Source organism: Equus caballus, chromosome 4, assembly GCF_041296265.1.
Source record: "Equus caballus isolate H_3958 breed thoroughbred chromosome 4, TB-T2T, whole genome shotgun sequence".
NCBI lineage: Eukaryota > Metazoa > Chordata > Mammalia > Perissodactyla > Equidae > Equus > Equus caballus.
In genome coordinates, this window is record NC_091687.1 from 13,881,033 (window position 1) to 13,896,721 (window position 15,689).

Below are 15,689 nucleotides of genomic sequence, written 5' to 3' on the forward strand. Positions count from 1 at the left end.
GTATTTTGCTTCCAGCACTCACGTTCATCCTCGAGTTAAAAACGTCTAGTAGAATCTAGGGGGCTCTTTTTAAATACATTTACCTAACTGTGATGGAGAAACCAACGAGAAGCAGACCACTTTCTATTTACTTACATAATCTATCTCCAATAGGAGACTGTTTGGCTTAGCACTCTTCACAGCTCCAGTGCAGGCTCACAGAGCATCCTAGGGTCTCACTGATCCACAGCTAATGGTGCCTAAAACACACCTATGCTTCCTCCCGTGTCTCAGGAATCCGCGGGAGCCTGCAGATTCTCCCAGCTCTGAAAGCAGCCATGTCTACCCAAAGCAGCATTTCGCTCTACTGAAGCACAGACAGTATCTGGTAGTCAAGAGGGTAACGAGATTTGATTTAACCAAAATTGCAGGAAGACTAAAGAGGGACTTCACCATTCTGCTTTGCAATGTAGTTTCCAGACATCAACCGATAAAAAGCAGGACATAATTATGTTACAATTTTACTAACTCCTAAAAAGCTAGAAGTTGGATTTAACAGTTTATTATGATTTATAAGTGTCATTTTAAAAACATCAGTCCATTAAACCATGTAGAAATAAGTATGCAAAAAGTCTGCAAAACAAAACATACTTTAAACATGTTTAAGTACAGAGATCATCTGAAATTCCAGATTTTTCAGTCACTTCATTATTATGCTATGGCAGCCAAGTAATCCTTCACTTCAGTTGGAGTAAGCCTCCTAAATCCGGCTTCATTACAGATCCCAACTTCTATGTTATCTTCTGTCATCTGCCCTTCAAAGCTTTCCTATCGAAGAGGGAGGAAAAAGGGTCAACTTTCTAAGCAGTTAATTATAAAATCATTATAAATCCAATTGTTAGATAGTAAACTAACCTTTAGGGTTAATATGGCTGTATGAATGGCATCTTCAAGTTCCAGATCTTCGTTATATCTAAAGAATTTTTTGGAGAAAACAATGATTTATGGCACTATTTACATTATTCATGACTACTTAAACACAATGAAAGCAACAGCATTAAGATCTTTTAAACAACTAAAACACTCTTGAAAATACTAAGTTACAGATTCTTTTAGTCACCTCATTGAGATAGCTGTCCCCAAATGAGAACTTGACAGTTATTTGGTGTGCATGCCAACATCATGAAGAGTATAAACTTAACGTGAGTTTATTTCAGGAAACGTCCTTAAGTATAAATAATTTAATATAATCGGAAGGTGGTGGCAATATTATATTAATTTTTAAAAATAAGCAGAGAAATTGAATCTTTGCTAAAATTTCTTATGTTTGTTCTTATAACATCATGTGAAATGTTCAAAATATTCACTAATAATATGTACTAGGAAACAGAAAGTACTTTAAGATCTTAAGAATATTTAAGTTTACCAATTAATCCCAAGTAAAAGTTTTTAGTAACCTTAACATTAATATTATGTGAAAAATGTACTGAGAAGATTTTTCTGTTGGTTAAAGTTGATTACAAACTTTTCCCATTCAAAATGTAGGGCATTTTTGGGTGGACTGTAGTAATAACGCTCAGTCTAGAATGCAGCTGGAAATAAGTGAGAGCAATCTGCTGTGCTACGGCAGGGACAGAAGATTTTTACACAGCGCTCCACTTTTTATCCAGCACATACATCTTATATTTAATCTACCATCAAACCAAGTATTTGGCTTTACAATTTTTTTTCTGTAACTGTCATAATGTAAACTGTTATCACTTAAATCATTTAAAAATTTTCCTCCCGAAATGTTTACTCCAAATCCAATGGTCTTTTTTTCTTTTTTGAGATGGTAAGAAAAATGAAGTAAAAATAACATTGAGAAAACAACCATATGAATGTAGAAAGAGAAGTTCTTCAGAAGTGAATAATATTACCCCTTAGTATATTGAAGGCTAGGGATCCAGGGGGGAGAGAAGTTTTTTGTTTGTTTTATCTGTAACTAGGCTCAAATACAGAGTAGTAACAACACATCTGTTTAGACTCACGGTATTAATTAAAAAGAGCTGAAAACCATAAAGTAAGTTTGCTAAGCAATCTAGCCGCCATGAGCCCACCTTTTCTCCAGGAAAGTTTTCCCGTTCACGTAGTTCTTGCCCATTGCTGTGGCTTTCCAGGCAAAGTAAGCTCCCTAATCAGGAAGGGAAGAAGAAAAACTCTTTTAAACACTAATCTAATCATCTCGCCCTGCCATTTATGTTTTAGCTCCATAATTTGTCTCTAGACGGTCACAGAATATCTACTGGAATGCAATGGAACATGTCACAACATAGGTTATTTTTTTTAAAAGGTTAAAAGGATAAATAACAAAGAGGCATGAAGAAACTTTTGGAGGTTATGGAAAAGTTCAGTACTTGATTGTGGTGATAGTTTTCTCAGGTATTTACATACATCAAAACTCATCAAACTGTACACTTTAAATAGGTGCAATTTACTGTACACAATTTATGTAAAAAAGCCAGTTGAGAGAAAGTGAGATTAACTTAAAGCAAATAATCAAGAGTATTATTTCAGCTTATGAGGACTGGAGGGCTCTAACAATCTGTCATATGTATCTGAAAAACGGTGAGCAACTCTTCATCATCATTAGTGAACAAATTAAGCAGAGACAGCTTTTCATTAAAAATATTCAAAGGTTTTTTTTTAAAGATTGGCACCTGAGCTACTATCTGTTGCCAATTTTTTTTTTTTCCTCTTCTTCTTCTCCCCACAGCCCCCCAGTACATAGTTGTATATTCCAGTTGTAGGTCCTTCTGGCTGTGCTACGTGGGACACTGCCTCAGCGTAGCCTGACAAGTGGTGCCATGTCCGTGCCCAGGATCTGAACAGGTGAAACCCTGGGCCGCTGAAGCAGAGCGCGCAAACTTAACTACTTGGCCACAGGGCTGGCAGCCTCAAAGGTTTTAATAATAAAAGCAGCTACAATGTTATATATTACATGGTCTCATCTGTTTAAAAAATACACGTGCACACACACAAAAAATACTGAAAGACACATATCAAATATATCTTAAAAGAAACAACTGTCTTTTAGATACAACAGGGAAAAAAGGGCAAAAAATGAGACCTGGATTCCAGTGAAGGTGGCTTCTGCTACCCACTGGAAAGGAGAGTAAAAGGGCTTGTCATTTAGTTTCAGAAGCTCAGGGATGGGGTATTGGACACGGTCAAAGTTTCCAAAATATTTTATTTTTCTGATTTAAGTAACAACCATATATTTTTCTTTTGCCTTTTCAGATTACAAGGTTAGATCATTTAAGAGTTGAATTGAGTGAACTTGCAATTATCTAATGACTCATAAACTATGAAGATCAGTTCCTACTCATGGATTTTTTCTTCCGGCTCTCCTCACAGCAAATGAGACAGATGAGGAGCAGCAGTATCCTCTATGAACAGCTTCTAACTCAGATACCAATCTTCCGCTTTAGAGCAGACCACTCACTCATTTTGCAAAACACTGAATTCAAGACAGTTACATCAATGTGTGTGCGGGAAGAGTCACACTCAAGTCAGCCCCAAGAGGAAACTGATGGCAAAGAGTACATAAGTGCCCCTTTATCCCTGGTTTCACTTTCCCAGGTTTCAGTTGCCTGCGGTCAACCTCGGTCTGAAAGTATTAAATGGAAAATTCCAGAAATGAACAATTCCTAAGTTTTAAATTATGTGCTGTTCTGAGTAGCATGAAGAAATCTCGCACTCCATCCCACCCAGGACATGAATCATTCCTCTCTCCAGCATATCCTGCTACCCGCCTGTTAGCCATCTTGGTATCAGATCCACAGTCCCAGTATTGCAGTGCTTGTGTTCAAGTAACCCATATTCTAATTAATAGTGGCTCCAAAGCCAACTTTCTTATTAGTTACTGTTGTTAATCTCTTACCGTGCCTAATTTATAAATTAAACTTTATCACAAGTGGGTATGCATGGGAAAAAACAAAGTATATATAGGGTTCAATACCATCTGCGGGTTCAGGCATCAATTGGGGGTCTTGGAAAGTATCTCCCCCTCCCCGAGATAAGGGAGGACTACTGCACAACTCTGTCCTCTAGACCCGTTATCTGTCATTAGTCGTTCCCAAAGTAACAAGGTTCCATAGATTTAAAGAGATTTTATAAGTATTTCAACAATCATTCAAGTATGTGAAGTTAATGAACAAGACAGAAGAACAGAGGGCAGGACTAATGTAGCTTCCACATCAGAGGACTCAATTACCAACATTTTAAATGTGCAAATGAATATGCACTACTTATACTCTCTGAAGCCCAAATGAAACAGAGAAATAATGCTAAGTTTTAAAATTTTTATGGTTATTGCTTTTATTAGATACTCAAAGAGCACTTTAACAAAGCCCTCAGAGACATCCGATGATACTTACAGATGGATCCGACTGAAATAAATATGGTCGTCCCTCATTCCAACCACAAATTAGTAAAGAAACTCCAAATGGACGAACACCACTGAAGAAAGGAAAATGAAAATTACTTGGCATCTTCATGGTGTTAACGTCAACTTAGGGTAAGAATTTATTAATACTCTCAAGTAAAGCAAATTATCAGGTAAACTGAATTAGACTTGTAAGTTCCTTAAAAAGTATTAACACCCTTCTGAACAAATTAAGTCAAAATGAGTTCTCTTTATGGTACTAAGAAACAGTAGTCAAATCATTTTGGTAAATGGAGTGACACAAATGTTGAGGTTAATAAGTGTGAAGTAACACTAAGTGTCCTAACAAAACGACAAATGCAGCTTTTCCAATGGATTTACAGATCAGCAACAACCTTTATACTACCTTTTCCATGTTCACCCCAAACTCAAGAGAATTAACATGAATATGGATGTGTCAAAGAATGATTGCCTTCATCATGTGCTTACCATCACTTCTGACTGGAAAGATACAAATTTGGAAGCAGCAATGACTATTTGCCTGAAAAGAAGCACTTAATCACTGGCAAAAGGACTTTGTCTATCTAGAAGCTGCTTTCTGCTGTTATATGAACAGCAAGAAAACATTCAAATACCTTCCCTTAAGAAAATATTCTAAGATCACAAGTATTCATCATTGTGATTTTCTTTACTTGTTAAGCAAATACAGGAAAATAGTTAGGTCCTCTTTTTTTATACATCTACTCTTCTAAAATGACTTTTTCATCCTAATTCAGGACAGATTTCAAGTAATAAAATCAACTTACCCTGACTGGGTGTATTCTTGCATCACAGAAGCTACTCTCTGTACCAGCTGAGCTGTGGGAATGGGTTCTTGGTAAACAAGATAGTACTGCTGAGCTAGTTTCCGAGCTCTATGTACGAGCACTCTGACAAACAAGAAAGTAAGGAGGTTTCATTAAAATTACGATGCTCTACCACCTAAGATTCGTTCTCCTAGAGACGTATACGTACAGCTCAACTTTTACATGTATCTCTTTAAGAGTAGCTATCAGCTCAAAGTCAGTCATCTGATTCCAGTTAATTTATAAGAAAATATCAGAGCATCACAGAGGAACTGAGCCATAGCAGATGGACAAGGCAAAAGAAAGAAAATTAGGGAGTAGGGGTACCAGTTAGCTTAGCAGTAACAGATTTAGCATACATACACAGGAGAGCTTTATCTTCCTCTATGGCCTCTTCAAGACTGTGCCACCTTATCCCAAGGGCAGCCACCCTGTCTTTTTAGATCCCAGTTCAGCAAACGCACACACACACAATTTCAGGCGTTTTTTCCTCATTCTGCCTCAATCTTTTCTATAGACTGCACTTTAAAGAGTACCTTTTAATAGAGATTAACGAACAGCAAGAAACTACCTATGACTTAAAAAACACAAAATCTGTCAAAAGATACTAAAAATATACTATAACAATCAAATATATTAGCAAGACAAATAGGATCCTTTACCTGCTCAGGTACTACTGATCTGAACCATGCACGTTATCCCTCTGTACCCCACTCCCGTGCTGTCCCTCTCAGTTGATTCTGTCAGTGGGAGCACACTGCAGTATCCCTCCTATAGGGCAGGACCAGGATCCACCGCAGTGACACCTGACCCCATTCCAGCAACACTGTTGCTTTTAAATTCATTAAAGCGAAATTTGGCTCTACAGATGATCGTGTTCCACAAAATCAAGAATGAAGTAATAATACTCCCTTCACTTGTTAAATGATAAACACAGAAAATGATCTATTGCCTTGAACTTGCTGGTACCCTGATGTAACAGGATCACTCTCTCTTTTCCTGTGAAATATAAAGGGAGTGACTCTATGAGCATCTGGATTCTGACTGGCTGCCATACTGAGCAACTTTCTGTGGCCTTTAAGAATTTTGTCCCATTGCTAAGAAAGAACAGAAATAAACATAATGAAGTTAACTCCGGATGGTGATGCTTCCTTTTGCTGCCTGATGACTTTTTTATATAGTTTACTATAACTTGTACTGCTTTTACCATTTTTAAAACTCATTTGACAAGAGCAAAGCCCTTGAAGCCCAGCCCTTGGATGGTAGAAGAGGGATCGTAATCAGAAGGGAAAAACCACTACATAGAGATAAGAGGAACCAGTGCTACATCTATCTCCTCTTACAATGGAGTCACACTGAGTCCTTAAAGCAACCCTCAGTCTGTCCAATAGAGGCAAACTAAATCCCACTGCTCATGATGCTGCTGCTGCTCAACAAAACACAAAAACGACAAGTTGGGAGATTAAAGAAAAGACACCTCTCAATTTTTCTACTCAAAGTATAGATTATGGGCAATTCATGAGATGGTGAGAAAAACAAGAAATAGGATAAAGTACCTGTAATCTGGGCCCATGCCACTATACACCAAGCCTATATGCTTGGTAATTGATTCCACTTTGTGTACACTTCGCTCATCATACAGAATGGATTTCTGTTTCTTCTCAGTTGCTAATACCACACCATTTGCAGCTTTAAAAAAAAAATTATGTTTAGTCATTTAAAGACTCTGCTTCAAGTTTTCTAATTATGAACGCACTTCACCCAAACTCTTTTATTTCCTCTTATTTATAAAACCTTTTCTTCTGGATTTCTGTATCAAAATTACCTAAGGAATGGGATATCAATTTCTCCCTTCATTGGTCATCTATACTGCACTAAGAAATCCCAACAGCTAAAGGTATTACATTCTAGGACACCTGAGAGTCCACATGCTTTAAAGAAATGGAATTCTGCCTACTTGGCCTTCTCTTCCTATAATATGAAATTTAAAATCAATAATACAGACTTTCTTCTTAAAGGGTCTTAAGATATGAAACAATTATAATATCTTTAAGTTTTTGGGTTTTTTTAATAGGCTATTTTCTTCTTTGCTGGGAAAGATTCACCGTGGCCTAACATCTGTTCCCAATCTTCCTCTCTCTTTTATACCCCTCCCCAAAGTCCCAGTGCACAGCTGTATATTGCAGTTGTAAGTCCCTCTAGTCCTTCTATGTGAGCTGCCACCACCACAGCATGGCAACTGACAGACGAGTGGTGTGGTTTCACACCCAGGAACCGAACCCAGGCCACCAAAGCAGGGAGAGCGCTGAACTTTAACCACTAGGCAATCAGGGCTGGCTCTAGTTTAAGTTTTAAAATTAACTTTTTCTAAATTATAAGAAGGATTCTCCACCAGAGAATAGTGATATATAATCAGTGGAAAAACAAAAGAATACTCAGTTTTTTGAATGGGAAAGACTATTTATGGATTATCACAACTAATACATAAAGGCACTACACTTTGAAAACAAATTTTAATCAACTAAAGCTTATTACTTTCTTTAAACCTCAGAATCCTATAAATTAACAAAAAGAATTATTAAAAATCATGCTGCCACAGCTGTTTATTTATAAATTAATTACTAATTAATTCCAAAAGAATGTTGGGATAACTATTACCAGGCATCCGAAATGAATGAAGCATTTAATTACCTTTAATTCCCACTGAAGGGGCTCCTGCAGCTACAGCAGCCAGGGCATATTCAATCTGGACAAGTTTACCAGACGGACTTAAAAAGAAACAAAGGTAAATTCACACATTCTCAAACATTTGTTACAGGACCATCTCTGAGACAAGGCAGATATATAGGTCAAACGCATTAATCAAACACCAAGGAAAAGGTGAGCTTTGAAATTTATCATGAAGTTGGACAGAAACTAAGTTTATCAGGAGATGTGAACATATTCACAGTGAAGCACTTCTTTCCTTTGGTGGTTTTTTCCTAGTCTGTTACTGAAAGCAGCAGCATCACTGTTGCCTGTCACCACTTACCAACCTTGTGACTTTGGGCAAGTTACTTAACCTCTGTCTGTTTTCTGATCTGTAAAATGGGGATAATAGTACTACAGTAGTTACCTATTTCAAAGGTTGTGAAGATCAAATGAAGTGATGCTTATAAAAGTTCCTAGCACAAAATTAGCACTGATGTAAACACTGAATAATAGTATTATTAAGAACATGTATGTATTTGTTAAAACCCAAGCAATAGCATATATTTCATGTGGGGAAGCCATACATTTCAGAAAGTACACATGGCCTATGATGTAAGACCTAAATGTCAGTCAAAACAAAGTATTTTCAATATAATATATAACTATTTCTAGAAGTCGTGAGCTGGTTATACTTGACAAATCTGGTTCCATGGGTTTGCTGGTCAAATGCTAGTCTCAAACTGGCCTTTTAAGTCATACTTATTTCAATCAAGTTGAGTTAGAATCATCATAAACGTTGCAGACCAAGTTTCTTATTTCATAGATAAAGAAAAAGTCCCTGAGTGAAGGTAATTTGTCTAAAGTGACACAGCCAGGTCTATATCTCCAGTCTCCTACTAAAAAGATAATCTTGAGTTTCAGAAGGTCATCTGTTTTATCTTCATCAAATTATGGATATTCCCTTTGTCACTCAAGTCTCAACGCGGACAACGCCACCTTGCTCCAGACACACAGACTACTCAGATTTCAAAACATGCTTGACAAGCCCGTCCCTCTGTCTGGAACGTGTTACCCTACTGCCTAGTGAACTCTTTCTGGTCACCCTCCAATCCTTAATGTCCTGTCCTCAGGGAAGCTGCCCTGACCACCCAGACGAGGTCGAATGCTATATATTCAGGTCTGTGGTGTCCTGTGCTTCCTCTTGGGCTAAGGGTCATCATACTTGAATTATTTTTACATTGTTTGTTTTCCTCAATGAAGTATAAGATCCGTTCAGTCAGGATTCCAGCACATAACCTAGTACCAGGAGCCCAGGAAGCTTTTGACTCACAGAGACATATCAGACCTATTTAAGAAATAAGCCCAAAGGCGGCAGTTTAAACACTCTTAAATGACAAAAGTAGGTGACTAGACCAGAATAACATCAATAGGCACTTAAATTAAAAATTTAGGCTGTCCTTGATTTCCTTTAATGGTCACTATTTCAATAATCATATCATGACTTTCTGGGTCTAACCAGCTGTCAATTATTATTTAATACCTAGTTCAAATACCTCTGGGGAACACACTTGCTTTGTTCAAAGATGAACAGTGACTCCCTGGGGCACAGCCTGTTCTCTGGCATTGTATATGATGAGATCTTTTATTACAGAATTAAATTAATTTCACTCGAGAGATAAAAAAACACTATTGCATACTTATTAATGAAAACCGAGAGTAAGGAAGGTATTTTAGCATTTTAAGAAGACAAAGTAATGGGAAGTGTTTTAATTGTCGTTAGAGAGAACCCAGTTTGAATGTTAACTCCGCTACACACGATGACCTTGGACAAGCTGTTCAATGTGTCCGAGCTGTGGCGAGCTCACCGCTAGATGTTGAGATAACGTGTATCACACAAGGTAGTGGAAGGAGACGGAGAGGTTCAGCTGCATCCCACACACAAAGTACTCAACAAGTTAGATCCTGCCTGCCTTCCGCCGTCAGCTGGGACTGCATTTTAACTTCACGAGGCATTACTGATCCGCAAGAAAATGGTCAAAGGAATCCTTCCCGGTCGATTTATTAAGTCCTTCGATGACAGTTTCCTCACGTTGGGGACGATGGTTCATCTCAATTGTATTTTGAAGACTATACTTATTATTTTAATCTCTTGTTCTAAAACAGAAAAGCCTACAATGTTTTTAAAACATATACTCCTCCAAAAAAAAAAAAAAATGGCCAAAACGCAAGTGTAGTCTTGTAGTTTAGGGCTCACCATGGAAAAATTAGCGCTTTCATTTTTAGACTTCATGCTCCTTAGTAGGAGCAACGAAGAAACCGAAAGCGGGAGGAGGAGGTTTCCAAAGACACCAGTGCCAAAGGGAGACTGAGACTCAAACCCAACTGTAAAGTTGAGGCTTTTCGAGAAAAAGGGATCCCACAGATCTGACCAAGATTCCGAGGTCCAGAAGCTCCCGAATCAGGCCTACTTGGGTCAGGAAAGATAGCCTAAGTTCTGAACGGGACAGCTGGAGAACCTAATACAAAACTGCCTTCTTCTCTAGTCTCCAAAGCGAAAGCCTATCCTGGCTGAGGGCCTGACCCTCCCGCAGCTCCGAGGTCGCCCCGGATCCCCAGATCCGAGGTCCCGCGGCCTCCCGGGACCGGGGCTCCCGGAACCCCGGGCGGGCCAGGCAAATGACTTTGCAAAGCCGCATTCCCACCTCCACTTCCTAACAGGCCCTCCGAAAACACCAAGCCAGAGACCAGGACGGAAAAAAGCGAGTCGGCAGAGCTCCTGCAATCTCGACTACGCGGAGGACCTCCAGGGCCCATTCCATACCTGAATGTAGTCAGCGAAAAGCTGTAACCGCGCTCCGCCATCTTTACCCAAAGAGCCAAAGCACTTCCGCACACATGCGCACTGCGGCTGGTTTCTTCTCATTTCCCCTCCCCGCTCCTTCCTTTCTCTCTCTGTGATTGGAGGAGAGTCGGAGCCGCTCCAGGGGCATGCTGGGCGATGTAGTTCCAGGAGTGGAGGGTGCCTGACTCTGCGTCAGTGCGCATGCTCGAGGTAGAGGCCGGACCCAGCAGATGGGTGGGAGCTATCTTCGGGCGAGGAAGATGGCGTCGGCCATGCTGGTGCTGGTGGTTCCGCCGTGGCCCGCAGCTCGGGGACTCCTCCGGAACTGTTGGGAGCGGCTGCAGCGGAAACTTCAGCAGAGCCGGCCAGGCTTGTGCAGTCCTCCGTGGGGTAGGTAAAGAAGGCCGCCGTGGAGAAGGGGTTGGATGAGGGGACCCCAGGCAGCGTGGTGGCCACAGCGCATACTGTGCCCTCCTCCCGCGTTCTGATCCGCGCCCGCGCGTAGGGGACGTTGTCCCAGACCTTGACTTGCTTAGATGCAAGAGACAGCTGCTTTTGTTTCCCCATCACCCGCAAAAAAGAAAAAGTCGTTTGATTGCTCCGTTCGTACACAGACTGTAACCCAAGCGCGTTAGCTTGACATCAAGGGCCGCCACTACCTGGATCCTCTTGTCTTTCCTTTCGGGGCCTCCCGCTTCCTAAAGCAATTTGTCCTCCTGTGGTGGTTGAACTCTGCACTTGAATCCTGATCCCCGTGTTTCTCCCGGGAACTAATTTTAATTGGAAGTGTCTCGGATGTTAAGATTGTCATTGCTTTGACGTTTACATTCTACTCGATTTCTAAGGTTTCGCACGTGATAATACAGTGTGAACAGAGAGCCCACTGTATGCCAGAGCCTTCTACGTGTGCTTCCTGGGATAATCTCCACAACAGTCCCATTAAGTATCTCCACTTTTCAGCTGAAGAAGTAGGCTCAGAAAGGTTCCAAGGTCACCCAGGGCATCCAGAGTCCGTGCGGTTAACCACTGGGCTATGCTTAGCGACGCTTTCAGGTCTATTGAAGAGGAATATCAGTTGTCAAGTGTTAGACGGCTCTGTATAGTTTTAAGAGTTCCTAAAATCAAAAGAAGTATTGCAAGTCTGAGGAATAGCAAGGAGAGGGGAAAAGACTCTGATTTTATAAACAAGACAGAAAAACAGAAGTGAAGCGTTGATAGTCGTAAATAGAGAGTGGTGAATTAGTTGTTTTCCTTAGAAAACAGACAGGAATCAAGTTTAATATTATGAAGAACTAAGTGACTTCAAGGGCCACCACGTTATGTAACAAAGGAGCTAACTCAGTTTGAATGTAATAAAAAAGAGCCAATAGGCAGTTATCTCAGTGCAGGTCAGAAGTGCATTTTGGGAATCTCAAGCTTAGATTTACTTGTAAAATAATTAGGTAGTGCCCCCAAGTAGATTGGACAATTGAGTGGTTTAGTTTTTTTGGTTTTTTTTTTTTTTTGCTTTGTTCGTTTGTTTTGTTTAAATTAGGTGCCTTTCAGACTTTTATTCATGTTTGCTACTAAACCCCTAAGTTCTGTTTTTCATAAGGTGAGAAACTCTTGGTAGAATTTCACTGATTTCATTTCAGCAGGTGCCTCTAAGAAAAAATTCTGTGTTCCTTGATTGCTTTATGTATGAGCTTTAGTATATTTTATAGCTAAGGTTTTCTGTAAATGTCTATTGAATGTAATATTCTAAATTAACCGTTTGTATTATGTCTGTTGGCCTGTCACTGTTGATTGTTAAGGAGAATGACATCTATAAATAGTCATTTAGAAGCTAGAAACCGATTCTGTATCTGCATGTTTTCTTTTGTAGGACCAGCTTTAGTGGTCCAAGGTCCAGGTGTATTTACAGAACCAGCAAATGATACCAATGGAAGTAAGGAGATTTCCAGCCTTTTGGGTAGTATCTTTTGGATGGCAGCTCCCAAAAGCAGACGCAGCATTGAAGTTAACCGGTGTAGGCGAAGAAACCCTCAGAAGCTTATTAAACTTAAGGTAATACATTGATTTTTGTGGGCGTGCTTTTCCTCATGTCCACCGCTGCATGGTGTATCTTGGTATGTTCATATAGCCTATGGGTAAATTATTCTCAGATCTTCTATGTCTGCTTTTCCCTGCCCTAAATAAAATACAGTGTTCTTATTATGTATGTCTATCTCCTATCCTGTAGCCTAAATTTAGGAACACAGTCAAGGAGGGAGTTTGGAGTCTGGACAGAGAGCCCGGTTATGAAAAGCCTACATGACTTTGAATTGTGAACTGAGTCCTGAGCTATGTGATTTTGAACCATATATGAGTAAATCTCTTAACTATGGCAGAGCCTAAAATTAAAGTCAGAAGCAGTAGACATATTGGATCTTGGGTTTTACTAGCCCTTACATATTTATTCTATTCTTCATGGTGTCCGATAAAATACTGTGAAGGAAAATACTTAGAGAAGTATTAATAAAAGCTAATATCTGTTGAGTGCCTCTGATGCATCTAAGTACTTTATGTGAATTGTTTTGTCAAATCCTCAGAACAACCCTCCAAAGTAAATATTGCTTTGCTAATTTTTAGGATAAAGAAACTGAGGCAGCAAGAATTAAGTGGTGGAGTCAGGAGTGAGCCCTGATGGTCTGATTCTTGAGCTCAGGTTCTTCTCTTGAAACTTTTGTGTGTGTGTTCCTGTCCTCAGACAATTCCAGATTCCTCCCCTGCCCCACCCCGCCATGCGTACACTCTCTTCATTGGTCTAACAAACAAAAATTATAGTGTTTATTACCTTTGATCTGTTACTTTATGTCTTTAACAGCCATGCTTTGAATTATGGTTTCCTCCGTAGCATTCCACAACAGCAGTGCAAGAACACAGAATTGACTTTCACGTGCTTCCACGTTTAGTATCAAACCAAACTCTTAGAACTTAAACCAAAAAGTCTTACTGAGTCACAGTTGGGACTTAAAATCTGGAACCGAAAAATACTTCATTAATTAAAACAACAATAACTCATAGAGTTGGTTAAGAGAATTTAAGATTTTTGGGAGTGAGGTCTTGTACCAATCTATCACATGATTTCCCTGACTCCATTTATTCTGAGGGAAAAGAACAACTCTTATCCTGCGCAGTCATTTTCTCCACTGAATTGTTTTTTACCTCATAGTGTATATTATGCTGGGGCCTTTGATCAGGAAAAGAGCACCAGCTGACTGTGGCTCTTATTTTCTATACCTCCAGTTGGACATGCAGTCAGGTTTCCTCTGTAGCAGAGTAAAGTGACAAGTTGCTAAGGCAAGTAATTTGCAAGGAATTTTGTTCCTTTCAGAAAAAGAAATTCTTTTTGTTAATTAATATAAATATAATATGTTAGTATAATTATTTTTATTTTTAATAAAATAATTTTTATTATTAATATAATTGCAATGTAATTATTAATAATTAATATATGGACATCTGCCTCACAGATGTCCATATAGTAATCTTATGAAGTGTTTGGAGTTTCTTTGATGCTCCTGTTTGCCATTTTTCTTTATATTTCAAAACTACCTACAAAACATATCAAAAAGATATGTTTCTTTAGAGATTATAATTGTCTTATTAAAGTTGGATAGACATATATAAAAACTTATTAAAATACCCCCAAATTGTAACATAACAAGGGAGTTTTACATTAAGGGATAATCAACATTTGTGCATAACAAGAAAAATAACACCATTTATCAACTATACTTCATACAGGAATTTGACTTACACTGATAAATCAGGGGAAGCCAACCTGTAATGTGTTTGTCATCTTGTTTTCCCCAGGATAGATTGAAAGAAAAAGTAATTCCCTTTTCCTTAGTCTCTTGTTTAAGATGCTGCCTGTAGGGATCTCCCCATCGTGGTGATGGAATCCTTATTATATGCTTAGTATTTGAAGGTGGGGAGTAGAGTACCATTTTTCATAGTATGACCACTGTGTTTAAGTAAAAATGTACCAGATTCAGAGTCAGTAGACCTGAGTTCTAGTCCAATTTTTCTACTAATTCAAACTCGTCATTTGTCCTCAGTGTCCCTATTAAAGTGAGGTTGAACTAGACGGTCTATGACCTCAAGTAGCATGAACATTCCAAGAAAATTCAAATATAAGCATCACTCCTGTCAGTGATGATTTGTGCATTATTTTGCCTCTTGTTAAATATGTTTTTGTTTGTTTGTTTGTTTTGAAAGACCAATATAGATGTTTGTCCTGAGTGTGGTCACCTGAAACAGAAACATGTCCTTTGTGGCTATTGCTATGAGAAGGTGTGCAAGGAGACTGCAGAGATCAGAAGACAGATAGGGAAACAAGAAGGCGGCCCTTTCAAGGCTCCTAACGTAGAGACTGTAGTGCTGTACACGGGAGAGGCAGCGTCTGAGCGAGATCAGGGCAAGAGGATCATCGAACGAGACAGGAAGCGACCGTCCTGGTTCACCCAGAATTGACACCAAAGATGTTCAAAGAGGATAATTTCACATGAAATGTTTCTCCTGAAAGAGTGGAAGATTCTTGTTTTTATGTTGATTTTGTGCTTGTTTTTAAATCATCAATCTAGTTTGAAACAATTCTTTGTAAGCGGTTAGTTTTGTATGGGGAATTTGAAGAATATGTCATGAGTAAACTCTGAAAATGTTTGTCTGTGCAGACACTCAGTGAATTCATGTCTGTTTCCGTTATACTATAAGGTTCTTCTAAGTGAACATAACATTTCCAGGACAGAAAAATAAAACAAATAATTTAAAATTCATCACAAGAAGTATGTGTTTTGGCTCTGGTTTTGTTTGTTTGCCAGTGGTTCTTACACAAGATACTTAACACAGATATCTTCGTTTAAGTAGCGCCTAGCAATAGATT

The 15,689-nt window shown here is 39.0% G+C and overlaps 2 protein-coding genes across 2 annotated transcripts; one reads left to right on the forward strand and one right to left on the reverse strand.

Moving 5' to 3' along the window:
* Positions 1–525: 525 nt before the first annotated feature.
* On the reverse strand, positions 526–10,922 carry PSMA2 (proteasome 20S subunit alpha 2). Its single transcript, XM_001495200.6, has 8 exons — positions 10,763–10,922; positions 7,942–8,018; positions 6,807–6,939; positions 5,212–5,334; positions 4,398–4,479; positions 2,079–2,152; positions 895–952; positions 526–807 (listed from the first exon to the last, which is right to left on the reverse strand). The coding sequence occupies exons 1-8, from the start codon at positions 10,801–10,803 to the stop codon at positions 691–693; spliced, it is 705 nt and encodes a 234-aa protein (XP_001495250.1). The 5' UTR covers positions 10,804–10,922; the 3' UTR covers positions 526–690.
* Positions 10,923–10,990: 68 nt separating this feature from the next.
* MRPL32 (mitochondrial ribosomal protein L32) lies at positions 10,991–15,582 on the forward strand. Its single transcript, XM_001495244.5, has 3 exons — positions 10,991–11,173; positions 12,648–12,829; positions 15,026–15,582. Exons 1-3 carry the CDS (start codon positions 11,014–11,016, stop codon positions 15,278–15,280), a joined length of 597 nt encoding a protein of 198 aa, XP_001495294.2. The 5' UTR covers positions 10,991–11,013; the 3' UTR covers positions 15,281–15,582.
* Positions 15,583–15,689: the final 107 nt, after the last annotated feature.

What these genes read in the sequence shown, in the direction of transcription:
- MRPL32 (XM_001495244.5), top strand. Translation starts at nt 11,014, where the DNA reads ATGGGTGGGAGCTATCTTCGGGCGAGGAAGATGGCGTCGGCCATGCTG. An exon ending in CTTGTGCAGTCCTCCGTGGG is followed by an intron (nt 11,174 to 12,647) that starts GTAGGTAAAGAA and finishes TTTCTTTTGTAG; the next exon opens with GACCAGCTTTAGTGGTCCAA. An exon ending in AGAAGCTTATTAAACTTAAG is followed by an intron (nt 12,830 to 15,025) that starts GTAATACATTGA and finishes TTGTTTTGAAAG; the next exon opens with ACCAATATAGATGTTTGTCC.
- PSMA2 (XM_001495200.6), bottom strand. Translation starts at nt 10,803, where the DNA reads ATGGCGGAGCGCGGTTACAGCTTTTCGCTGACTACATTCAG. An exon ending in TTTTCGCTGACTACATTCAG is followed by an intron (nt 8,019 to 10,762) that starts GTATGGAATGGG and finishes TTTCTTTTTAAG; the next exon opens with TCCGTCTGGTAAACTTGTCC. An exon ending in CAAGAATACACCCAGTCAGG is followed by an intron (nt 4,480 to 5,211) that starts GTAAGTTGATTT and finishes TCCTTTCTTCAG; the next exon opens with TGGTGTTCGTCCATTTGGAG.